The 26,377-nt window shown below is 35.2% G+C and overlaps 1 protein-coding gene across 1 annotated transcript in view; it reads left to right on the top strand.

Annotated features, from left to right (window-relative positions):
• LOC103265855 (thrombospondin type-1 domain-containing protein 7A-like) overlaps window positions 1-25,302 on the top strand; it is a 48,063-nt gene extending 22,761 nt beyond the window's left edge. The window contains exons 9-17 of the mRNA XM_008063505.2: window positions 3,995-4,112; window positions 4,364-4,509; window positions 4,927-5,101; window positions 11,347-11,520; window positions 17,220-17,315; window positions 20,118-20,200; window positions 20,543-20,750; window positions 23,174-23,261; window positions 23,959-25,302. Of these exons, the coding sequence (XP_008061696.2) occupies window positions 3,995-4,112; window positions 4,364-4,509; window positions 4,927-5,101; window positions 11,347-11,520; window positions 17,220-17,315; window positions 20,118-20,200; window positions 20,543-20,750; window positions 23,174-23,261; window positions 23,959-24,043 (1,173 nt within the window). The 3' untranslated portion in view covers window positions 24,044-25,302. The remainder of the gene's footprint in view (window positions 1-3,994; window positions 4,113-4,363; window positions 4,510-4,926; window positions 5,102-11,346; window positions 11,521-17,219; window positions 17,316-20,117; window positions 20,201-20,542; window positions 20,751-23,173; window positions 23,262-23,958) is intronic.
• Window positions 25,303-26,377: the final 1,075 nt, after the last annotated feature.

Raw genomic sequence — 26,377 nt, 5'->3', positions numbered from 1 at the left:
GACCTACGCTCCACACATCTCATTGGCAGCAGATGTTTTTCTGCACCATTCACAGGCTGTTAAGTACGTTCTTGAAAAGAGACATTGTCCAGCACTACCGATTTCTACATATAATTTCCTGTATTTTGTTCGGCTGGGAGCCCAAAGGTATGCTAATTAGCCTTTTCTGAAAGAAATGCATGGGGAACAATAAGTAATCAAGGTGAATAAAGGCAATAAATCTTAATCAGATGACTCATCATCTTTTGTAATTTGCTGAGAATTTTGTGTAGTGCCTAGGACACCTGCCAAGAGCCATCATTTATTCTCTTTGTTGCTAAACATTGATCGCATGTGGTTTGTAGCAGATTTTGATATTAGAATCTAATACCCAGCTGTGAGAGTCAAAGTACTCAGGTTTGATTAAGAGAGAACTTTATATTAAAACAAAGGAATGGAGTCTACCATTATTATATTTTAGGTACAGAGAATTGTAATTGGTAATTCTCTCACTGACGATCTAGATGTAAGATTTTGAAATGTGAGGAAGTGCAGTCATTGGCCTTTCTTTGTTTTCATGGAGCCATGTTTCATATTGTAATAATTTTGTCTGATTTTTATACCAAAAAGTTACTCGTACTCCTGACAAGTTTTGACAAATTTTGATTTCTCATGCATCTGAGGTCCACTGGATCAAATACCGACCAAAGAGCCTCAATAGATCTGAAATAGAGTAGACAGAGCTTATAACCTCATTTGAGTTCAGTAGGCATGGTCACCAGGTCATCTGTCTATACATTCTGAAGGTTATTATTTACGCACAATAAATTACTTCAACTCCTAAGGGAAAACTCTAGATGGAAATGTCTTAATTCATTTGATATCTTTATCATATCGACCAAACTTGATTTCCTTACATCTCTGTTCATGGGAGCAGAGCTCTCACATGTGCTGAAAACATACCTGTTTTATATACAAGTTGTTTAGTTCATAAATGCCTCCTGCTATAATGTTATAACAACCTAGTCTATTCATTCCTTAGATGTAAATAATTGGAAATTTCACACTCGAATGATTTTGATTTCGAAACCAATAACAGGAAAAGATGCAACTGTTATGAAAATAATACTATGAATAAAGATTATAATAGTCATATACTGACTGGAGAGCTTTCTATTCTGATGGGCTTCTAATTTACCTACTTTCTAGTAGATTAATTCGGGCTTTTTTCACCCTTTTGCAATTATATACATGTCCTTTTGGGTCAGAATGAAATATAAAATAAATAGCTCTGAGAGCTTTGAGAAAGTTGAACGCGAATCATTCATGACCAATTTTATACTATTTTATATGACTAAAAGGCAAAGCTATACATAAGTCCTTGATTTCCTAGATGAAATAATGAGTAAAACCCTTGGAAATACCTAATTTTAGTATTTAGCCTAGATAAGCTTAACCTTATGTGCAAATATTTTAATACTTGAAAATACTCAAATAGTGCAATGAAAGTTAGGGATTCAAATTTCAACATTCTAGCACACTCTGTCTTCAAGGAGTTAAAAATCTGAGTGTGCAGACCCTGCATTCAGTGCAACAGTAGCAGGAAACTCTTGCTGCTTCTCTAATAGCCACAAGGAAGGATGGCATTACTACCCAACAGAGGAAAATTAGGGTTCAAGCCACCTAGCATTTATGTCGTATTTTTCTCTTTGGTGTTTTTCAGACATTTATTCTCTCATACCTAGAAATTGGCTTCTCCTTTCCTATTCTTTGATCTATGAATTGATTTTTAATTTTTTATTTAGATACCTATGTTTAGATATATGAAAGAGAGAGAGAAAGAGATACAATCAATGTAAAGGAAAAAGTAATACAGGATTAAAATGTCTAATTAGTGCACACCCAGAATACCTATAAACAGATATCCTCATTCACTCTCTAGTGAAATAACTAAGTAGAATCCTATGATTCAAACTCTCCATGAAACTATTATCTACCTTTAATATAACACATCATTTTCATCATATCACCTCAAGACTCCTATCTCCAACCTTCCATGACTTTTAAGAGGCTTTTAATTTAATGATGTGGTAAAAATTTTCCTACTAAATACTGAGCTCTGCTAAGTGTTCTTGGTATAGAATATAATGAGAGTGCCTGCAGAGAGACACAGTACACAAACCTTTGATCTGATCCTCTCTCAGTGGTTAACTTAGAGCTGAGAGCTGTACTGGGGACACAGCGTAATGTTTCAGGAAAAGTTTCCTTTGCCATTCTCTTCTGCTGTATAAACTAGAAAATATTAACTTCTCTTTCAAGCAGAACAAATGTAAAAGGCCTTGAAAATTCCAACAATTAACAATAAAATAATTGTATTCTCCTAATAAGTTCTTAAATTTTCCTATTTCAATGTTACTTAGTATCTTAGACTTTCTAAGTGTGGGAATATACAGAAAAATTTGAAATCTCCATTTATATTTGTAACATAGAATGTGTAAATAGTAAACATTAGAACCCAAATGCCAAAAAAATGGCATATAGTATCTGACGAGAGGTCTAAAACCAAAATAACTGAAGAAATCAAAATATAAAACCCAAAACTTATCACAGCTAGTTGCTGAAATCAATTTTAGAAGGCAAGATCTTTGTAAAGAAATGCACATAAGATCTTCACAATAAAAAAAACCATCAGGACCCACATTTCCTTTTGAGAAAGATAACTGACTTAAAAACTGATATTTTTTATTATTTCCGTACACTATATTATTAGTCTTGAGTGGCAATGTTTCTTTTTCACTTTCCAATTTAATACGCATATGCCAAAACAAATAACATCCCTAAGATACAATTGTAAACCTAAATATTGATGATATTATTGATTTTTAATAATGGAAAGTAACTGTGCTAACACTTACTTGTTTCTCATTAAGGAAATTCAACCAACTTAAAGATTAAATCTACTTTTGTATTGCTTATTGAAAATGCTCAAACAATATATAAGTATAGAGTCAAGTATAGAGTCAACAATATTTAAGTATAGAGTCAAGTATCCTATGTCCTTGACTGTCACTCTCCTGGGTCAAACCACGTTATACTTCTGTTACAGCCTGACCAGGTTCCCATGCCCATTGCCTAGAAAAACTGAGACTGACACAGTAAACAAAGAGTTTAATATTGCTGAGTGAAAAGGACGGGAGATATTTCTCAAATCCGCCTCTCCGAGAATTCAGAGACTTGGACTTTTAAAGGGAATTTGGCAGGCAGGGGGCTAGGGACTAATGATTACCTGGAGATGATATCATGGGAAGTTTCAAAACTGTTTTCATGTTGCAGGGCCAGTTTCTGGGAGGGGGTGTCACAGGCCCAGAGGTGCTAGCTTCTAGGTATATGTTCCAGGTCAGGGTGGGACAAGGCCATCAGAGTGCAAAGTCTGAAAAAATCTCCAATACCATTTTTAAGTTTTATTATAGAGAGACTAGCCATAGAGCAAGTCCCATGACCGTCAATCAGCTACTGATCCCATCAGCCATTAAAGAAGTATGCTGGTAGTGGGGTCCTTGGGGTCCTTGGAGGTTCAGTCAATCATCCCCTTGATGTTACCACAAGGAGATATGTGCCATCTTAGGCTCATTTTTTAAGAGAAGATATGTTTTTAGCCTCAGGGCAGCTTCCCAACTCCCCCAGGTCAGGACATGAAGAACATCGATTGTCTGCTTTATTGAAGGGAAAGCGAACTTAGGAGAAAAACATTTGTTCATTTCTAACTACAGCTGCACCTTTGGGTCTCTTCTGCATTTTTTAGCTCACAGCCCTATGTTAATATTATATAAGTGGTTTCCCTTTTAACAGTTTGGGTGATTGTCCCTCAGATACGTTTTTATTCTATTATGCAACCTGCTTGTTCCCCCTATCTTCCCATTGTCTCTCTTTTCTTTCTGGGCCCCTCCCCAACCTTACAAATATACTATGGTCATTTTTCCATGTCAGTACAAACGGTTCTACCTCTGTCTTTCAGCTTGACCTGGAAAAGAATTGGCAGATGAACACAACCTGCGTGGTGGAATGCCCCGTGAACTGTCAGCTTTCTGATTGGTCTCCTTGGTCAGAATGTTCTCAAACATGTGGCCTTACAGGTGTGTTTGTCCTGCAATGAGTATTTGGCTCATGGTCAAGGAATATGAAATAAAATGTCTCTCTTGGTTTAAGTCATATCAGATCATCTTCAGAAAGGTTGGATTGAATGTCTTTCTTTCCAGAATATCTGAGCCTTACTTGTTCCTGGATATCCTTGGGAGACATCACTGTGATGCCTTCTCCCAATAAGATATATACTTACACAACTACAACAGATCACTAAGGTGGCATCACTTTGTATTTCTTAAAGGAAAAATGATCCGAAAACGAACAGTGACCCAGCCCTTTCAGGGTGATGGAAGACCGTGCCCTTCCCTGATGGACCAGTCCAAACCCTGCCCAGTGAAGCCCTGTTATCGGTGGCAATATGGCCAGTGGTCTCCATGCCAAGTGCAGGTATCAGATCTTGGGAAGTCATGTGCAAGTGTGTATTCTTCCGCAAAGACTCGATTTCAGACATATTTTTAAAGCTTACAAATAATAAGCTTCCTCTTGAAGATTTTAAGTGCCTTGCCATTTTATAACCATTTAATTTGTTTGATAACAAACATTCCCTGCCCTGTACTTTTAAAATCATCTGGAGACGGATTCATTTTAATGAAAATTTATTTGCCTGTCTTTGGCTAGAAAACAAATAAATTGTTCAGTGTATGCTTTATTGCTAGTGCCCTGTAGGGCTTCCTCCCTAGGGTTTCAAATGCTTTTCTAACTGTTCATAAATCAAAATCAATGGTGCAGAGATGACTGTAAGTGATGAGTTCTCTAATGAATTATTTCTTCTTTCCTAATTAGTTGTTTCTTCCTCCATTCCAGGAAGCCCAGTGTGGAGAAGGGACAAGAACAAGGAATATTTCTTGTGTAGTGAGTGATGGGTCAGTTGATGACTTTAGCAAAGTGGTGGATGAGGAGTTCTGTGCTAACATTGAACCCATGGTAGATGGTAATAAAAACATGATTCTGGAGGAAACCTGCACCCAGCCTTGCCCAGGTAACTACAGCAACACAGAACTCATATATTGGTGATTTATTCCTAGAAATGGGGTCAAGAGGAGGTGGCGTATGGTATGTGTTACAAATTAAGGGATGTCATCAGTTTTCTTACTCAATAATGTCTTTGCCAACAGTCAAAGTCAGAAACTGTGAAGAGGGGTGCTGTCTCGTTACAGCCAGGTAGGGGTGAAGTCCGGGTCTGCCCCGTAGCCTCTCTTGACACCCCTCTGGAGTTTTAACATCTACAGAGGATGGTAATTAGGGCATTAAGCCCATGCTATGCAGGAAAAGTATGACATAAAGGTTGGGAAAATAAGGATTAAACATAACCTATTTGGGATTTCCGGAGGAAAGAACAGAGAAAAAAAGGGAAAGGCAATATTCAAACACATAACAGCTAAAGAAAGATTTAAGTCCTCATAATGACAGCTCATCCTAGGTCCTGGGTAGAATCAATAACAAACTCACACCAAGATGTGCTATAGTTAAAACATTAAATATTGAAAAATAGAGAATCAAAAAAGCATTGAGCAAGAAAAAAAAAATCAGATTACCAGCAACTGGAAGACAAAATAATAGCATGGAAGAATATATTGAAAAATATTATTTATATTCAATGTTGGGCACAATGGGCACATGCAATAAAAAGTAGAAAGTCAATGTTGTGTATCAAATAGTACAGAAAAAATTGGCAAATGATGATAAGCTAAAAGTTAGAAACTTGGGCTTGATGCAGAGAACAGTAGGGGAAATTCAAGGTCCAAATAAGCTAGGAAACCCATCCTTAAGAAAGATATGAAGGCAACAATTTATTAGTGGACTGGAAATTAACACGCTTGGAAATGAATTATCTATATTTTATTTCCAAATGGAAAGTTTTATTCTTTCTAGCCAGACATGGTAGCACTTGCCTGTAGTTCCAGCTACTGGGAAGGCTGAGGCAGAAGGATGACCGGAGCCCAGAGGGTGAGGCTGTGGTGGCCGGGAGCGTGCCACTGAACTCCAGTCTGGGCGACAGAGTGAGAATCCAGCTCAAAAAAAAAAAAGTTTTATTCTTTCAATTTGCTTATATGAAAAGAAAAATACACCTATTTTTAAATGTTGAGTTCTTTGAATATGATCTCAATAAAATTAAAAATAAGGATCAGCAAAAAAAATTAATGATCAGGCATTAAATATATTTTCTTTTTTTTTTTTTACTTTTTAAAAAATTTTATTTATTTATTTATTATAAAGCTGTGGGGTACAATTAAGAGTTAAGTATATAAACATCGATTATACAGGTACCCTTGTTGGTGAGGTATGCCCCTTCCTCCCCTAGCAGTTTCCCTCAACTGCCAGTCCCACCCCCCTCCCCTGACAGTTTTCTACTTCTGCCAATCGCTTGCATTATAATTGTTCAAGGTCACCTTATGAGTAAGAACGTATGGAACTTAGTTCTTTGTTTCTGTGATAAATCACTGAGTCTGATTGACTCCAAATCCATCCAATTTGCTGCAAAGTCCATATATTTGTTCTTCTTTATGGCTGCATAATATTCCATTGTGTATATGTACCACATTTTTAAAAATCCATTCCAGCTTCAATGAGCAACAGGATTGGTTCCATGTTTTTGTTATTGTGAGTAGAGCTGCAACAAACATATGTGTACAGGTATCTTTTTTGCAGAAATATTTGAGTTCCTCCAGGTATATTCCCAGTAGGGGAATTGCTAGGTCATATGGAAGGTCAATTTCTAGTTCTTTCAGAAATCGCCACAATGGAGATTGGAACTGGGAACCAATTCCTATTCAGAACCCTAAAGGTCAATACCTTAAGAAATAAGATAGACAAGTGGAACCTCATCAAAATAACAAGCTTCTACAAAGCAAAAGAAACCATCAAGAGAGCAGGGAGACGACCCACAGGATGGGAAAAAATATTTACCAACTGTATATCTGACGAAGGCCTGACATCTAGGATCTACAAGGAACTCAAACGTGCTGAAAGGAAAAAAAAAACAACCCCTTTAAAAAGTGGGCAAAAGACATGAATAGACACTTCTCAAAAGAAGATATACGGGCAGCCAACAGACCCATGGAAAAGTGCTCAGTCTCACTCATCATCAGAGAAATGCAGATCAGCACCACATTGAGATACCACCTAACCCCTATGAGAAATATATTTTCTGTATAAAAGGATTATGATTTCAGAAAAGTTTAAAGATGGACAAAGTATATTTCTTAAAAAAGCTAAAAAAAGTATTAGAATTGAGTCCCTAAAAGCTGGAAGATTCAATAATGTGAGTTACACATTTATTCACTCATCAATGTCCTCATTCCTTAGTAAAAAATTATCTGAGATGATAATAACAATCTATAGTTTATTATTAAGAATAAATGAATAAAATTAAACAGAAAAATAAATAAAATAACCTCTGACAGACTTTGAGGACAAACCTCTAGACTTTAAGGACATACAACTATAGTATTGGTCTTTTCACCCAGGAATATCTTCATCTACTTCAGGTCAAAAAATAAAATAATTTTTAAAAAACAAAACTCTGAATAGCATCTCCTCTCTAATGGGTATAAAGTTTCAGGTATGCAAGGTGAATGAATTCGACCAAACCACTGTAAAACACCATGTCTATAGTACACAATATTGTACACTTAAAAATGTGTCAAGAGGGTAAATCACAAATAGCAAATGTAAACTGGTCTTACCACAATGAAATAAAACATGACTTTCTAGAACTAAGCAAAGTGTTTCTTCTTAGACCTGTGATAATGACCTTTTGCTGATCTAGCAACTCCCCTGTTTTATTTCCTGCCCCTGAAACTGGCCTGATCTCATTCAAGATCTCACACACAATTCAATTCAATGAAATCATTCAGCTTCACAGCAGACCCCGCTGGGGGCTTTGGCAGCAGGCCAGGGCTCTGGGCAGGGTTAAGGACGGCACCTTTGGACTTTGATGTACGGAATGGCCGTAGAGGTAACAAAAAAGTGACCAAGGCTCGAATTTAGAAGGCTTATAAGCCATCTCCACACCATTAATTGGATATGGCTGACACCCATGCCCTGAGAAGAACTGGGAACTTTGCCAGACATGGGTGTGTGCCTTACTAAGGGTCTCCTTGTTTGTTTTCATTGACTTTCAGGTATCAAGTATAATTATAAGCCAGACCTTGGACTTGCAGCTGGAGATGCAGCGGAGACCCACAGACCCCATTCTCATAGAGCTTGCCTTCTAATGGAAGAGACAGTTGCTGATCTAATAGTGACATAAATAAACATAAGATTCTAATTTGTGGTGAATGATAGGAAGGAAAATTACAGGATCCCATGGTAACATAGAAGGGGGCAAACACCATTTTAATGAAAGTAATTTCAAATCCAGGAGGAGGTTGCTCTTCTTTATATATTATAGTCTATTCATTCTGACTCCTCTTGTGCTAGTTTTCTCTAATGAGAGGTTTTGAAAGCTAGCTATATGTGAACTAATAAGATTTAAAGAGGACAATACTGAATTAGGAAATCCATTTCATGTGTTTGGTTGCCATGTCTTTGGCAGACATAGTGTAATTTTGTTATTATCACAATAGTTTACACAGTTAAAATATAAAAGTATGTGTAGTCCAAGGAAGTGCTTCACTCTCATTTGTTGTTATTACATCGCTGAAGTCTGACATGGATTATTTTGGGGTGATAATTATGTAACTCACAGACTACCATTAAAAGATTTATTGAGTTTTGTTGCAAAATAAATTATGTTAAATGTGAGTAACCACAGAGATAAAGCCTACTTATTAAAAAAATGTTTTATTTCCATGTAGTTTGCAGTCACTGAGGTAAAGTTATATTTACACCCATGCTAACAAGAATTTTTTTTTATTTTCACAGTTTTTCCTGCATAATTAAAACTGAGTAACCAAAAATGGCATTTCCTGGGGACATAAACATGTTTCTAAAACTTTCTTAGACTGTTTAATTTCTTGCTAGCTTCTTGCTTCTTAGCATTTCAAAAATTTACTAGAATTTTCTATATACCAGAAGTTCTAATGACATTCTCTAATAAAAGCCTACAAAAATCATCTGCATAATTAAAAACTGAGAAACCCAAAAGTGGCATTTCCTAAGGGACAGACATGTTTCTAAAACTTTCTTAGACTTTAAATTCTTACTAGTTTCTTGTTCTTAGCATTTCTAAAATTTACCAGAATTTTGTACATCAGAAGTACCCATGACATTCTATAATCATGTCACTTTATTATTATATATGTATCTGTTAGTCAATAATTCATGTCTCCCCAGGACTTCATAATCACGACATAAGAAATTTTTCCATTAATCAGATCTCCAGGCAACTCTGTGCTAATATTAGTCATCTTCAGCATAATATAAGGCTATATGAATTATTTATGTGGCATGGCTAAAATAATTAAGTGATAAGAAGCCCTTAAGAATTTGTGTCTGTCATAATTAACTGTGTGCTCTAAACAGTGTCACCAAGCAGTCAGTCCTGAAGAATGGTGGGTATTTGGAAAAGGTGTATTTCATTAAATCTTTTCTGTTCTTAAAATGACTGAGGGTATTGAACACATGGACACTGTGGCCCAACAATTGCACTCCTAGGTGTTTACCCAATGGAAATGCTTATATAAGTTCATCAAAAGTCTAGTACTGAAATGTTCACAACAGTGTAAATAGGAAAAATGTTCAACTCCCCACGGGCCCAGTAGTAGAATTGACATCTGAATTGTGGTATATTCACACAATGGAATAAAGTACTACAGCAGTAAGAATGAACAAATTATAACTATGTAAATATATGATGGCTCCCACAAATGTAAATAAGGAGCTACACATACAAACCATTACCTGTGGTACAATTTCATATACAGTGTGAAGAAAGGTTCTGAGATTCTGGGAATGTTCTGTTCCTTGATTTGAGTGTTGATTACATGGTTATGTAATAAGACTATGAAAATTCAACTATCTGTGCATTTATGATATGTGGTCATCTTGCATGTTTATTATTCTTCAACAAACAATTTTTTTAAAAATGTTAAGCTGTCCGGATACAGTGTATCACAACTGTAATCCCAGCACTTGGGGAGGCCGAGGCCAGAGGATTACATGAGCCCAGGAGTTTGAGACCAGCCTGGGTAACACAGCAAGATTTCATCTCTACAAAAAAAATTAAAAAATTATCGGGGCGTGATGGTGCATGCCCGTAGTCCCAGCTACTCAGGAGGCTGAGGTAGAAGGATTGCTTGAGCTCAAGTCGATACTGCAGTGAGCTGTGATTGTGCCTACACTCCAGCCTGGGCGACAGAGTGAGACCTCAACTCTGAGGGGGGGAAAAAAGGAAGTTGGTTGAAAATATAGATCAGAGGAAATAAGACATTATTTCTAGTATGCAGCTGCTCAGTTTGCTTTCTCATCTCCACCTCTCTGGGAAGAAATAGCAATGGAGCACAAATACCAGTTTGTCAGTCTTGGACTTCAAGCTCTTTTGAAATTAGGAATTACCCAGAAGATAATTTGTGTATATATTTAGGTTTTCTTTGACTAGTACTAAGTGCTTAATAAACCTCTTTACTATGATGATGATGATACGAGTGTGGTAAGTTTTAATCAAATATTTGTTGTGTCCTAAGAGGAAATGAGTTGTAATGGACAAGCTCCTTTAAGCCATAGTTGATATTTGATATCATTAAACAGCACACAGACCACTGACAGCCACATAGAAAAAAAAACATTTATACAGACTTATAAAATGGCATCTGAGTTTGCAAATATTAAATGCTTATTTATAAAAAAAAGTTTTTTGAGTCAGAGTCTCATTCTATTGCCCAGGCTGGAGTGTAGTAGCCCTATCACAGTTCACGATAACCTCAAACTCCTGGACTCAAAAGTCCTTCCTTCTCGGCCTCCCAAATAGCTGAGACTATAGGCATGTACCACCATGCCCAGCCAATTTTTAAAAATTTTTTTGGAAGAGATGGGGTATCACTATGTTGCCCAGGCTGGTCTTAAACTCCTGGCCTCAAGCAGTTTTCCCACTTTGACCTCCTAAATGACTGGAATTATAGGGATGAGCCTCCACACCCAGTCTAAATGTTTATTTAAATCTTACAAATATTATATATGACTGTCAAACCTACAGCGTTGCCCAGTGGAGTTAGAATTAAAATGACTATCTGGTTGGCTTTTCTTTTTGGTTGTGGGTATAAACTACACAACTGTGTTTTGCAGGTGACTGTTACTTGAAGGACTGGTCTTCATGGAGCCTGTGTCAACTGACCTGTGTGAATGGTGAGGATCTGGGCCTTGGTGGAATACAGGTTCGATCCAGAGCAGTGATTATACAAGAGCTGGAGAATCAGCATCTGTGCCCAGAGCAAATGTTAGAAACAAAATCATGTGATGGTGAGTACTACTATTCATGAAATCTATTCATTTTTATTTTGTGTTGATAAGCAAAAGCATAAAAATAATTTTCTCTTAAGCAAATGTACTAAGATCTCACTTAAGGCAGAGAATTGAATTAAGGGTGTGATTCTAAATGTTAAACATTTAGAGGAGGAAAGATCCTGCCACACCTCTTAAATTAGATGTGAAATATTATAAAGATGCTTCTTAGTTTTATTAGCTAGCATAATTAGGGGCACGTTTTTATGCACCTATAACAATCACGATCAGGAATGAATCTAACAATATCTTCAATTCATTTAAATCAAGTGACAGAATTAAAGAAAAACTACAAATCCTCAGCAAAATGAAAGATTTTACTATAGTCTCAGAAATTTATAAATCAAGTTATTGGTAAAAATTAATAATTTAAATTTGACATAGAGTATATATAAACACATGTGTTTATATGTTTGTGTGTGTATGTATACACATTCAATCAATATAGGTAACCCATGACGTATTCAAAGACCACAGAGCATTAAATGTCAGTGTTTGGGAACCACACAAGAGATGTCTCAATGAAAACAAAAAAGCTGATATATAGCGGAGGATATGAAACTCAACCGACAACCCTTTTATTTTGCTTGTGTCATGAAATAACTTAAGAAATATGACTCAGAATAGCAACTAGGAGAAAAAATATCACCTTACTTACTGAAAAGCTGGAGGAGAAAGCTTAAAATGTTGGAGGAGAGCACTTACAATGAAAACCAAATGGGCTAGATGACTTAATCCAAAAATTAGGTAGTGTTACCCATCTGTCAGCTTAATCGTCCCAAATTTGCCAACTAGATGAAACACTCCATGTGCCTAGGACAGAGTAGGTAAAGAGTAAAGTCAAGGGTTATAATAAACGAAATAGCTCCCAAGGCAAAAAAGAGAATTGCTTACCACAAAACGACAATGAAATAAAATTAGAAATCAATAACACAATTACAAAGGAAAACTACACTGCTAGATATATGTATTAAACATTAAATTGAATGCAACAGTACTCTTAGAAGTACTTAGGGAAAATCTTGAAGTTTTAAAGGCTTATATAGAAGGAAGAAAGTCTTAAATGAGTTAGGTTTTCAACTCAGGAATTTTTTTTAGTAACAATGAAATAGCATGTATCCAATGTGGATAAATACAAATGTAAGGAGATATAAAGTTAAGAAACAATAATCAACAAAATAAATAGCTTTTTTTTTTTTTTTAGCAAACTAGCCAAGTAGACCACCTCAAGGTAAAAATCAATGAAAAAAAAACAAGAACAGAGTTGGCACTACTACTAATAAAAGAAAGAGGTTAGAAAATTATGCTCCTAAAATATACATAGCTTTTGCTAACGTAAAAACTTAAATGAAGACAATTTAGAATGTTATAATTCATCAAGATTAATAGAAGACCTATACCATGGATTCTATAACTATTTTCAAATTTATCAAATATGTACTCACACATGCATATAAACTAAAATTTGAATGGTTTTAATTATGAGTTTTGCCAAAAAAAAGGACAACTCCTATTTATGTGGACTCCTAAGAAAACAGCACAAAGTTGAGTGAGAAAAAAGTGAAGAAAACCTTCCCAACTCCTGTGATAGTATAACCTTGACTAAAACAAATCAATAAAAATAAAGTTACCTATGAAAACAAATGACAAAATCGTTTTTTTAAATCAACTAACCAAATCAATAACATATTTAATAGATAATTAATATCATGACTAATAATAATTGATTCTAGAAACACAAAGATGCTCAATTACTTGAAAAATCTATTAATGCAGTTCATCAATTAATAGAAAAAAAGGGATATGATTTTTAACATGTGCTGAAAAGGTGTTTACAGAATTCAATCTTCAATCTTCGTAAACCCACATTTGGACTAGAAGGAAATTCCTTTACTCCATAGATGATATTTACCAAAACTTACAGCAAACATCATGGGGAAACTACATGGGGAAACATTAGAGGCTTTTTTTTTTTAAATAGTCAATAACACAACAAGGATGCCCACTATGGCCACTTCTCTACAACCTAGTAAAGGAGATTCTAGCTAAAACATAGTCTGAAGTTTAATAATTGAAAATGAAAAATACAATTATCATTTTCATATAATGATTTTCACACTTAAAAATTCAAGGGAATTTATAGACATGTATTTGTAAGTAAGAAGAGAGTTTAGAAACATTGTACAATTTAAAAACTTAAAAACCAACACAAAATAATTAGTCTCTCTTTTACCCGCAAGACCCAGTTTTCAAACTTTATTAGAAAAAAGAAAAACTTGCCTTAACAATAAAACTATAAGAAATAAACTTAACAAAAATTATGTAAGATAATGGGAAAAAATTATAAAATTGTATTGGAACACATATAGAAAGAACTGAAACATTGGTGAAACAAACCATGTTTATGAATAATAAGCCTCGATACCCATAACGTGTGAATTTTACATAAATTTACCTAGAAACTCTATGTGGTTTGATTAGGTTGTTAATTGAGATATTGATCCTAACATTAACTTGGAGGGGTTAAAAACCAAGAAGAACCCAGAATGTTTTTTAAGGAAAAGTGGGGAGAAATTTAAGGTACCTACCTGGCTTTACATCAAGACTTACACTAAAGCATTAACAGAAAGAGCAATTGTCCAATAATCAATAAATGAACCTGATGGAACAATGGAGAGAAACTCAGAGATAAATTCTCATACAGTAAGTAACAGGCAGAGAGTCAGTGGGGCAAGGGGTGAGTGAATAATGTTGCCACAATTTGTTATCCATATCAAGTTTTTGAAATTATCTTTAGCTTACGTCTATACAAAACTATATTCCAGGTAAATTGTAGACCTAAAGGTCAAGAGAAAACTGTCAAACACTTAAAGAAAGTATGAGAGAATATTGTTATGAATTCAAGTCAGAGAAGGCTTCTAAAATACAATACCAAATGCACAAACAAAAGTGGAAAAAATGAAAAATTATTCTCAATTAAACTTTAAATTTTCTACACAGTAAAATAGATCTTAAACAAAGTTATAAGTCAAGCCACATATAGAACAGATACTTGTGAAACCAATTACTTTCAAAGGATTGGTATCTACGATAGCAAATCTAAAATGTCAAAGTCTTAAAATTGTTGAAGATCCCAAAGAGCTTTCCTTTTATATAATCTTTTAAATGAAAATGGATTAACTTTTAATGTTTATTATTATTTATTAAAATAACAATTATAAACCAATTGCATGTCACCATAAATAGCATACAAAGGGGGACTCAAAAAAACCTGGAATTTATTTATAAAAACTTGTGTATTTATTCTTACATGTTTAAACTTTGGTTACCTACAAAGTACTATCTGTTTGATGCGATACACCTATCAAGATGTTTTTCCACTACTCAAAACAGTTTTTGAACTTGTCAATTTGGATGCCTTTTAGTGCTTCTGCTGTCTTTTGTTTCACCTTTTTCACATCAGCAAAACATTACCCTTTGAGAACTTTTTTCATACAAGGAAACAAAATAAGTCACTGGGGGAAGATCAGTTGAACTGGCAAGGTGGGACACAGGGGCCATGTCATTTTTAGGAAAAAACCGCTGAACATTCAGCATGGTGTGGGCAGGTGCACTCATAAATCACCCATCATAAAATGGGCAAACGTGTTGAAAGAATCTCAAAAAAAAAATTCACTGAAGCTGAATGCAACCTCTTCCAACAACCCTAGGTGGTACACTGAGGCTGATGGGTTCCTAGAACACTTACCCAGAGGAGGAAGCATGTACTACAAGGGACCCAACCTCCAAAAAAATTTGTTTCTTTGGGTCCCCTCTTGTATTTCTGAAAAAATAACTGCTTTATATAAAAAAACTTCAATGACAAGAGTTCTCTTGTTTAGATTTTGCAAATCTCTATAAAGTCTGACTTAAGCAATATAGTGTTCAATCTATTGCAATCTTATATTCATGCACATGTATGATGAACATTCAGCTTTGCTCACACAAATATGTTATTGCAAAGGGTAAATACTCACATGCACTCTGAAAGAAGGTCAAGGTCTCCCAGGGTCCCTGAGCTGCACTTTGAGAATTGTTATTCTAGAATAAAGCATTTATGCAATTCAATGAGAAAAAAACATAGATGGCAGTAGGGAAAAAAAAGGTCAAAATAAATAAATAAGCAGTTTACATAAGAGGAAATTCAAAGGTCCTAAATGTCCCAACACATTTGTTACTGTTTAATAGCTTTAGCAGTCAAGGAGCCTCAATTTAAAATGACAAGATTCCTTTCCATACCAACAAGACTGACAAAAAAATTAAAATCTGGCAATTATAAATCTTCGTGAGTGATTAAAGCAATGGTGATCTTTGTCCACTGCTGGTGGATGGGTTAATTGTCACGTTTTGGAGAAAAAAAAGAATATTTAGTAAAGTTTCAGTGATCCTTACAATGATACAAAGAAATTTCCCTTCTAGATATTTATCTTAAGTGATTACCTGGAGACTTACTTGAGGTTGACCACCATGGCATTGTTCGAATAGCAAAATTAAAAATAACCTAACAGAGAAAATAGCTACATAAATTGTAGTATTTAGTACAATGGAATTCTGTGTAACAGTTAAAATAAATTGACTGTATCGACAAAAAAAAACACACAGAAATATTTCAGCCATAACACTGACTATAAAGTGTCAGAATGATACAAGAATAGGATTTTTTTCTTTTCATACTGCATAACAATAGTACTGTACGTCATTTATACTATATATATATATATATATACCCACACATATATATAGTGAAAGAATTAAAAGCATGGCAAAGAAAGTCACACATCTACTTCATAATAGTATGTATGGCTGGACAGATAAGAAAGGATATCAAATAAGAAAATAATATGGCCGGGCTCAGTAACTCAGCCTGTAATCCCAGCGCTTTGGGAGGCTGAGGTGAGTGGATTGCCTGAGCCCGCAGGTTCGAGACCCGCCTGGGCAACTTGGCGAGACTTCATCTCTACAATAAATCAAAAAGTAGCCAGGCGTGGCAGCGCGCATCTGTAGTTCCAGCTCCTTGGAAGGCTGAGGCGGAAGGATCGCCGGAGCCCATCAGGCCGAGGCTGCGGTGGCCGGGAGCATCCACTGCACTCCAGTCTGGGCGACAGAGTGAGACTCCAACTCAAAAAAAAAAAAACACCTAAAAAACAAAACAAAACAAAAAAAGAAAATTACATAATGGGACATCAATAATGGAACGTTTCTTTTATGTTTTATTCACCAATAAACAACTGAAAACTAAAGTAAATATGGCTAAATGGTAATATTTGTTAAAATTCCATGATGAATAAGTAAATATATATGTTTTATTTATAGCTATTCTCCATACCTATCTGTATGTTACATATTTCATCATATTTTTTAAAAATTAAAGGAAAACCCAAGTTCCTACCAGACAGAATGTCAGCAGACATGGAAAATGAGTTAGGCTTTAGGTTGATAACTGCAGTTTTATAATATTTACATGGCAGCTTCAGGACAATAAATTGACATTTGAATCATGAGGGATGAGTGTCTTATCACTTTTCCGTTACTTGTAAATTTTTTATGAATACTCCATTCCGTTGATTGCCCTTCTGGGCAACAGAAGGCATCTACTAATGTCTCTCATGTCCCTGCAGATGGACAGTGTTATGAATATAAGTGGATGGCCAGTGCTTGGAAGGGGGCTTCCCGAACAGTCTGGTGTCAAAGATCAGATGGTGTAAATGTAACAGGTAAACCTCCAACTTCTCTTTGTTCTTTGGACGTCGTCTTATAGCACACATATAATTGGTTAAAGAACATAATGAAGATAATCTTTTAGTATTCAACACGGGGTTAGAATTCAGGACTCCTGAGCTGTGTGCCCATCTGGTGACCAATGACAAATTATGGTATTGTATGTTTCAAGTTATCTCTTGCCTCGTACTTTTAGATATTGCTGCTGGAGCTTCTTTAATTAAAATACCATTTAACATTAATAAATGATTATAAGTAAATAATTTTCAAATTACTTTTTCTATAAATTTTATGTATGAACAACTAATTATGTTTTTAAAAATCAGGGTTTTCTTTTTACTGTTTCTGCTTCTTTGCCTTCTGAACCAAGTACAAACACAGGCCAAAAATACCACCAAAGGAGTTTGATGGTACAAATTTAAATATCTTACATGGATTCAAAAAATCTATGATGTAGAGGCATTCTTATTAAACAATAGAGAAGACCTATTGGTAAATCTCAAACTCAGACCATCTGAGCAGCTTATTTACATGCCGTCATTCAAAATTGTGATTCATCCCAAGAAGAAATCCAAAGGAAGAACTTTTTATATTGTACTTCGACCAAATACACCTCCAGAGAACTGCTCTAATCTGCCATTACCAAAAGCTTCTCTATCTGAGCTCAGTCAATGCAAGGGGTCCCTGTTATTCCTTGAAGGGGGATAAGACTTTGACTTCAGATGTGTTAGTGAATCGCCCCAAATTTTTTCTAGAAAGGAATGAAAGTCAGAACCGGAACCTCAGCCTCAGGCACATGGGCCCCCAAATTACCTCTCCTTAAACTTTATCTTTCTAGACCTGACAGGAATCTCTATAGCAACGGCAGCAGGAGTGTTGACCGATGGCTGCTCAGGGACCTGCAAACTTGTGGCAGCGCTTTGAGTCTCCTGTGGGGAGAAAAAGTAATGTGCATTCGGCTACCTCTGAGTAATGCCCATTTATAAATTTAACTTTAATGTATACAGTAAGATAGCAGTCACAGGGATCAATACAGTTTTTGAAAACTATCAATTTTTACATTGAATTTTAAATTACCTGGAATTACTGAATCCTAATTGGTTATTTCCTCCTTCTGGAAGCTGGATCAGGAAGTCAATTGTGTGTGTGTGAAAGAATGATTTTTTACATGAGAAAGCTGCATCAAGCAATCCTTGGTAAAAGCAACTCCTCCCTGAGGACATGTACTAACAAAGAAAAGATAACTACAGGGAAACCTTTTGCTCTCTCACAGTATTATGTTTCTGCCACCGCACTCTGAGAGGTCTGGGGTAAGAAGAGGCCTGGACAGGGAAGCCCAGGCTTTCTGAACCAGGAGGTATGGTAGGGTCATCTGTTCAGCTCAGAGATGGGAAATGAATGTCTCCAATCCTCTTTAAACTATTCTGAAGAACCTCAACAGCCTTCCCAGAGCATCCTATACATTCACGTTTTTTCCCAAATATGGATGCAGATAATTTTTATCTGCCTTCTCTCCTAAATGTTTAAAGCTCTTCTCCCACTGCAATTGGCGTTATTCCTCAATGCAACAGTAAGCCAAACTTTAAAAGACTCGCCTGTAGAGATCATATTTTTAATTTTTTTCCTATAAAGCAAAGTGTCCAATATATTTGTTTCTAAGACTGTTTGGTACCAAAAAAAAAAATGTGTTAATGATTTGTGATAAACTCTATATGCATTCTTCTTTCAACTTTTAGAAGAGATGAGATTCTTTATAAGGAAGAGGCAAGTGTGCAAAGGAATCTTACCTTGATCAATATGTTAATTTATAAATCGTCTTTGTAAAAGACCCAAAATATTGCTTTTCTTTTCCATTGTGTGTTTAATGATATTAACTTCAATATGGCCACTTAACTGCAGTTAGCTTGCAATGACTACTTTTCCATAACAACTTTTCCATGAATATTTTGAGTTTGTAATATTGAGAAAAAGACTAAGAATTAGCAATAGGCATCTTTGATTAAATTTCAGATGAATTATCAGTTCTATAAATAAAGAAAAACTTTGTTTTGCTAAAATTCCGTTAAGCTGAACAGTATAGTTTGAAAATATGGGTTTCTGTCACATCACCAGTGGCCCTTTATGTCATGTATTCCTATCTTAAAACCTCATTTACAACAGCGTAGTCACAGTTGTGACCATACTTGAAAACAAAGAAGAAAAAGAATGATAAATGGCTCTATTATCAAGTAAAAACAGGCATGCAAAACTAAGGACTTGGTAGCTACATGTGTTTTCTTCTTGATACCCAAAGAATACCTACCTTAAGTTAGCAAAAACAGTGATTTTTCTCCAAAAGAAATACATATTATTTAAAAAATACATTTATTTAACATAAAGAGTTATCTCAAGAGACAGGAAAATTATTGCTTTCAATCTCCAAGAAAAAATTTTAACTTTAAAAGAAAATTAAATTTGCTTTGCAGAATTTGCAGGACTTAGTTTCGGGAACTCCTGACAGAAATGGCTGTGTGTGATTAGTATTTTCCAAATAGCAGCAATAGAACTATCCTTTCAACAAATTCATATTGAACATCTGCTAAGTACCGGGCACTGTGCTGTCTCCCCTGGGTGAGAAGGGCCTCAAGTCGCTGAACCCAGTGGTCAAGGTTCCCAAAGCATTTCACGGTCAATCACCAACAGAAACATCCGTGGGATTCCCAAAGCTGTACAAGACTCAAAGACACATTGCCAACAATAGTGCATCTTTATCATAGCAAGAGTTACTGTTTGTCAAAACATGATTTTCTGTTCTGCAGGAGGCTGCCTGGTGGTGAGCCAGCCTGATGCCGACAGGTCTTGTAACCCGCCATGTAGCCAGCCCCACTCGTACTGTAGCGAGGTATGTGTGAATTCAGCAGGGCAGACATGCCAGCTGCGTCATGTGTCCCCCCACTGTCCCTTATGCAACCCCCCCAAAAAACCTGTCGAGACGCACGAAACGTCTATTTTTAGTTGTGTTCTTTTATCACTGTAGACAACTCTGAATGCACTTGCTTTCCCTCTTAGAATACATTTGTGTATAATTCCAAAAGTATGTTGTTTTTCTTACATAGTTAAACAGAAATTACATGTAGGAATTTCCCCAAACAGTCCTTGATTAGAGCCTTGTCTCCAGCTGGGTCTGCTGTGCTTTCGAAGATTACCTTGAGTGGCTATTGTGAATCTTCTTGTTCTCCCACAGACAAAAACATGCCATTGTGAAGAAGGATACACTGAAGTCATGTCTTCTAATAGTACCCTTGAGCAGTGCACACTTATCCCCGTGGTGGTGATACCCACCGTGGAGGACAAAAGAGATGTGAAAACGAGTCGGGCGGTACATCCAACCCAAACCTCCAGCAACCCAGTAGGACGGGGAAGGACCTGGTTTCTACAACCATTTGGACCAGGTGAAGTGTCTAAACAGCGTTGGTATAGAAATAATTCTTTAGTTGTACATTTAGCTGATACCAAAGGATGAAAAAAGTGAGCAGACCTTTTCATTTGAGCTATCTATGTTTTCATCGACCGGCAGTTATTCTGATACTACCAGCTAGTCTTGTATTTCTTACTATTAGTATGAAAAAAGCTCTCTTGCTCAAAGTGCACAGAAATGAAATTACTTTTTTTCTGAGCAAAGTCCTAGGATTTACTTGAGTGCAATTCCAGTCCAAAAATTGCAAGTACAATTAATTTCAAAATGAACAAAAATGAAACTACAAATTAGGGAGAAAATGTGTTGTCATTCAGAAATGGGACAAAGGATACTATAAAGACATTCTAGAATTTTTAGTTTGATCATAAGAATAGTGATAGCTTGAACTTTAAACGGGACATCACGGATGCAGTCCCATGCTAGGAGGTGTGTGGTGACCCGTCCAATTTATATCAGCCCTGAGAGCTGGCTCACTCAAATAGTCAGAATCTGTACTAGTGCCAAATACACAAAGGCAGCATGGAGACTTCCCTTCTCCATGGGATGATCCAAACCTGGAGGCTGATCAGACCTTTTTTACAATAAACAGCTCTCAGTGTATCCAGTAATGGACTTGAAGCCCATACAGGCTAACGCTCGAAGGCCCGATGAAATGCTATTCTCTGCTCTGTGCACTTTCTCTCCCCATCTGGATTTAATCATATGCTCATCCCTGGAACTAACCAGGTGCTTGAAAATGTACTGCAAGGGCTGTATGGCCGCTAAGATCATGCCACCTTTGCTCACACCCTGGAGGAATTACTAACTCAGGAGCAAAGGAAGTTCCCAGGCATCAGCTACTCTGTAATTCCATTAGAAACATGAGCTAGGAGGGAAGGAATTTGCATAGCCAGCTCATCTCCATATCTAATACTTTAAGCCAAAGTACTCTCCCTTATTGGAGAATCAGTATTGAATTTTTAAGGTATTTTAAATATTTGGATGATTAACTTTTAATCACATTATCCTTACCTTGAGTAGCTTTTTAGTGGAAGATACAATTTATTTTGCAAAGATGCTTTGTCTGTAAGCATGGGGAACTCTTCTCTTGGTGTTCAAAATAGCTGGCCAGCGAATAACCAGTAGCAATCTTGACCTTGGCCAAGAATTCAAGCAACTCTCCTCACATCAAAATCAGGTTGTTTTTTTTTTTTAAGAAGGAGAATATTATTGTCATTATTTTTAATTTAATATATAGTTTTTCCAAAGTGAGCATTTAAATATATTAAAAGGGTTCTGAAAAATTATACTGAGACATCTTTGGTTTTAAAAAAGTCAAAAAACATTTATTGATAAAAACTCTCAAGGCCGAGAAACCCAACAGGGCAACAGCTCTTCTGATCTTAAACTCAGTTCAATTTAAAAAAATAAAAAAATCTGTAGAGTTAAAAGGAAAGAGTATTTAGAATATTAATTGAGTTCATTTCCAGCAAATAACTTGATCCAGGTGTGAAAAATATTCCACCGTACCAATTTGCTTTTGATGTCTTTCAAATATTGAATAAACTAGAGTCTATATAAAGTCAATTTTGTCCAATCTATAACTTTAACACTAATATCAAATATTTAATGGTATGGTTGCAGCAGAAAATATGTCGATGTGAGAATCAAATTAAATTAAGCAGTGTCATTAATAGCATCTTGTGCTTGAAGTTTAAAACCAAGAATTTCAAAGAACATGAGACCAGAAAACCAAATTAGAAAAGTCCCTGTCATGTCTGACTCCTACATTAGTAAAGATAGAAAAAATTATTTAGAGTTTTTTTGTATTAGCTAAAAAAGGTTTTTTAAAAAATGATATTGTCAAACCAATTTTAGAACACACCATAAGCATAGACTGAATAAAAAGATTGTTAATTCAAAAAATTAAATATATTTCCCTTCATTTCATCTGGAACAAAAATGGTAAAAAACAAAGTTTGTGTTTAAATATGAACACGTCAATTCAAGATTTTAAGACTTTTTAAAAATTGCATTACTTTTATCTTTCCTGTAATTTCCATTCTCAAGCTACATTGAAAATCATAAGAAAATATTTGTACAGTATTACACATGTACTGAGTTTGAAGTAAAATTAGGTTAAGAGGCAGCAAAAGTTTAGACATATAAGCTAGAAATATGAACTTAAACATTATTTATTACTTTTCAATTCAATTCTCATAGATAACTTATCTTTAATGAAGCAGCATCTAACTCATAATAGCAGCTTTGCATTAATCATTAACTATGCTGAAGCAGTAATTCATTATGAGTTTTGAAAGAAATTAGTCATATGTGGTTGATCATTGGTCATAGTTAAAGCCTGTCTCATTTATACCAGACTAATGTAAATTAATAACTAATATCCATTCTTCTTAGATGGGAGACTAAAGACCTGGGTTTATGGTGTAGCAGCCGGGGCATTTGTGTTACTCATCTTTATTGTCTCCATGATTTATCTAGCTTGGTGAGTGTTTAAATATTTAAAAAATATTAGGGGGTATACAATGTCTCTATATCAGAGAAAAGACTTTCCATTAACCATAACACAGAAATAGCAATCTAATGTCTCAAATAAGTATTCTATATTTCTTTAGTGTTCACATGAAGTTTTTATTTTTTAAAAAGCATGGCTTTAGTTCAAATCTACCAAATTGGAGTCATTCATGTCTGAAGGTGAGCTAGAACTGCTGCTGGTCATATTTTCAAGTGTATTCTCTTGAAAGTATCAAAAGAATTCGTTGCATGGCCGATGGTGAATTGTAGGTTTTTATATGGTGTCACTACCAGAGGAAGATAGTATGAGAATATCTCATCTTACTCAACTATCTTGTAAAACATGTATTATTTATAAATTATGTATTATAAATACAACAATCATATTATGATGTTATTTCTGCTGTTAGTAGTAAAACAATCCCACTTGGATAATTTATGTTTTATAAGATAATACAATATTTGAAGTGTATTCAAAGTTTGCTCAAAACATTAAACTGTGAAATTCAAAGAGATCAGAAAATCAAATTCTGAATTTAGGTAGTGTAGGCAATTAGATAATTTAGGTCTATCAACTTGGTTTGCTTTTTTTAAAAATTTAAAGCAATCAAATTTAAAATTAAAGACTGATTTTATTCTCCTCATTTAAATGAATCTTGTTTTTACAGCAAAAAGCCAAAGAAACCCCAAAGAAGGCAAAACAACCGACTGAAACCTTTAACCTTAGCCTATGATGGTGATGCAGACATGTAACATACATCTTTTCCTGGCAACAACTAGTTTCGGCTTTCTGACTTTGTAGTAGATATCCAGAGGCCACAACAAATGTATCCAAACTGTGTGGATTAAAATGCATTTTACTTTTTAAAAGAGCATCATAAAGACAAGAGTAACAGTTCTGCTGCCACTGGAGATATTCAAGACAGTACGGCTTACATAAAGACCATCCATCCTGAGAATTCTAGGAGATTTAGTTAACTACATGCTGCATTCAGAGAGTTTGATGTCATCTTTTCTGAAATCTACCAACTGAAAACCACTCTTTCATCTCTAAAATTAATGGCAGCATTGGCCATTTTGGATGCCTGGGGCAAAACCATCTGCAGTGTTGACCCATAAAACTTTCTAGCATGAAGAGTTTATACCAAGATCTGTACAATACTATAGTGAAGCGTAACAACATGTATACTCAAATGAATGATACACATTATGTCAGATTATGTACTTGTTAATAAGCAGTTTTAACAATTAATAAGAAATAAGCTCTAAGCTAGGTAGAAAAGGCATTGAATACATTCAGCATCTTGGTGGTTGATGGTAGCTTTTATTGACTTGTATTTCAGAGACAAAGACTCTTTTCTAAGACTTCCTTCTTGTCTCTCTCCAAAGCACGAATGCTGGACATGTACTAGTATCTTAGAAGAAAGAGTCCTCAAGTTCAGTATTTTATAGTTGTTATTGTATGGAAAACTAATTTACTTGTGTTAATACAATACATTTCTACTTTCCCTAATTTTCAAACTGGTTGCCTGCATCTTTTTTGCTATATGGAAGGCACATTTTTGCACTATATTAGTGTACCATGATAGGCTCTGAACCAGTATTGCCATAGAAACTGCCTCTTTTCACATGGGATGAAGACATCTGTGTTGAGAGTGTCAAGGAGACATTTGCAAGTTCTTGCATCTTGAAGAGAGTAAAGTTTGATTTGGATGGCAACAAGATAGAATCAGATGTTACACTTGCTGTCTACACACTTACTCATCACTGCAGCCATTGTGCAATTGACAACATGGCGGTAATTTAAGTGTTGAAGTCCCCAACCCATGAACCCTCCAGAAGGTGAATTCCCCTAGTTGGTTTGTAATTGTTCTTTGAAGGCTGTTTATGACTAGATTTTTATATTTGTTATCTTTGTTAAAAAAAGAAAAGAAAAGAAAAAAAGGAACTGGTTGTCTTTTTATTTTGAGCAGACGGAGAAGATAATGTATCAATAACTTTTGTAACTAAAGAAATCAAAACTATGTGTTGATTTTTCTTTCTCCTAGATCTGTTTGCCCAGTTTCAGAGTGAATGTCTGTCTTGCAAAAAGGATGTCAAAATGTATGGTCTCTTGTCTTTCTCATTGGTAAAATCTGAAGCAGTCTTTTTAATGTATGATTTTAAAAACAAAAATATTTAGACAAGAAGAATAAGTACCTTGTCCAGGGCTTTATTCAATATCTAGACCAAGGGCGGCAGACTTTCAGTAAAGAGCCAGATAGGAAATATTTTCAGCCAGGTCTATGTTGCCGATTCTCAACTCTGTTGTACACAGTAAATGAAGAAATGAAAATGGCTATTTTCCAATAAAACTTTCTTTACAAAAACAGCCAGCAGACCACTTTTGCAAGCTGCAATATGCTGACCCCTGGTCTAGATGTGTGTGGGTCTTTTTTTTTTTTAACAGTTGTACAAAAATATTTTTTCTTTATATATATACTTTCTTGTTTTCTGCTTTTTATTTATTTTCCGTAGATGATTTTGTTGAATGTTAACTCTATATGGTGTCATCTTTAGTTTTCATTCATTTACCCTCTGACTACAATGAATGTTTAATTTCTAAGGTGAAAGCATACATACTTTAAATTTATCATTGTATTGGAAGTAACTATAATTTTAACAGATTTAGCCCTGGGAATGGCACAGTGGGACAATATCTAATTTAGCAGAGTTTTCTCCTATGAAAAGAAAATTCAAAAGGTGCCATTAAAAAGCAATACCATTTTTCAGGTAACATTATTGCAACAACCTCTGGGAGAGAGGAGAACATTAGGTCTTCAGGTAAAAAAATAATAATAATAGTATAACAAACCATTTTATCTTAAATGTAGCTGTGTTGCTGTAGAAGTGGTTGGGTTAGAAAGTATTTTGCCTTCATGCTGGAGTTTGGCTCCCCCTGCTCATTAGAGTATTTGCAAAGATTATAAAGGACATCAGAGTAGGATATGATGGTCTCCAAAATGAAAGTTTTCTTTGTATTTCAATAAGAACTAAATGCAGAAAGCACAAATCCCTTGTTCAGTAGTCACTGTATTCAGCAATGTA

The sequence above is a fragment of the Carlito syrichta genome, unplaced genomic scaffold (genome assembly GCF_000164805.1).
Source record: "Carlito syrichta isolate Samal-C Ts95f unplaced genomic scaffold, Tarsius_syrichta-2.0.1 Scaffold306890, whole genome shotgun sequence".
Lineage (NCBI taxonomy): Eukaryota > Metazoa > Chordata > Mammalia > Primates > Tarsiidae > Carlito > Carlito syrichta.
This window is presented reverse-complemented; position numbering and strand designations above follow the sequence as displayed.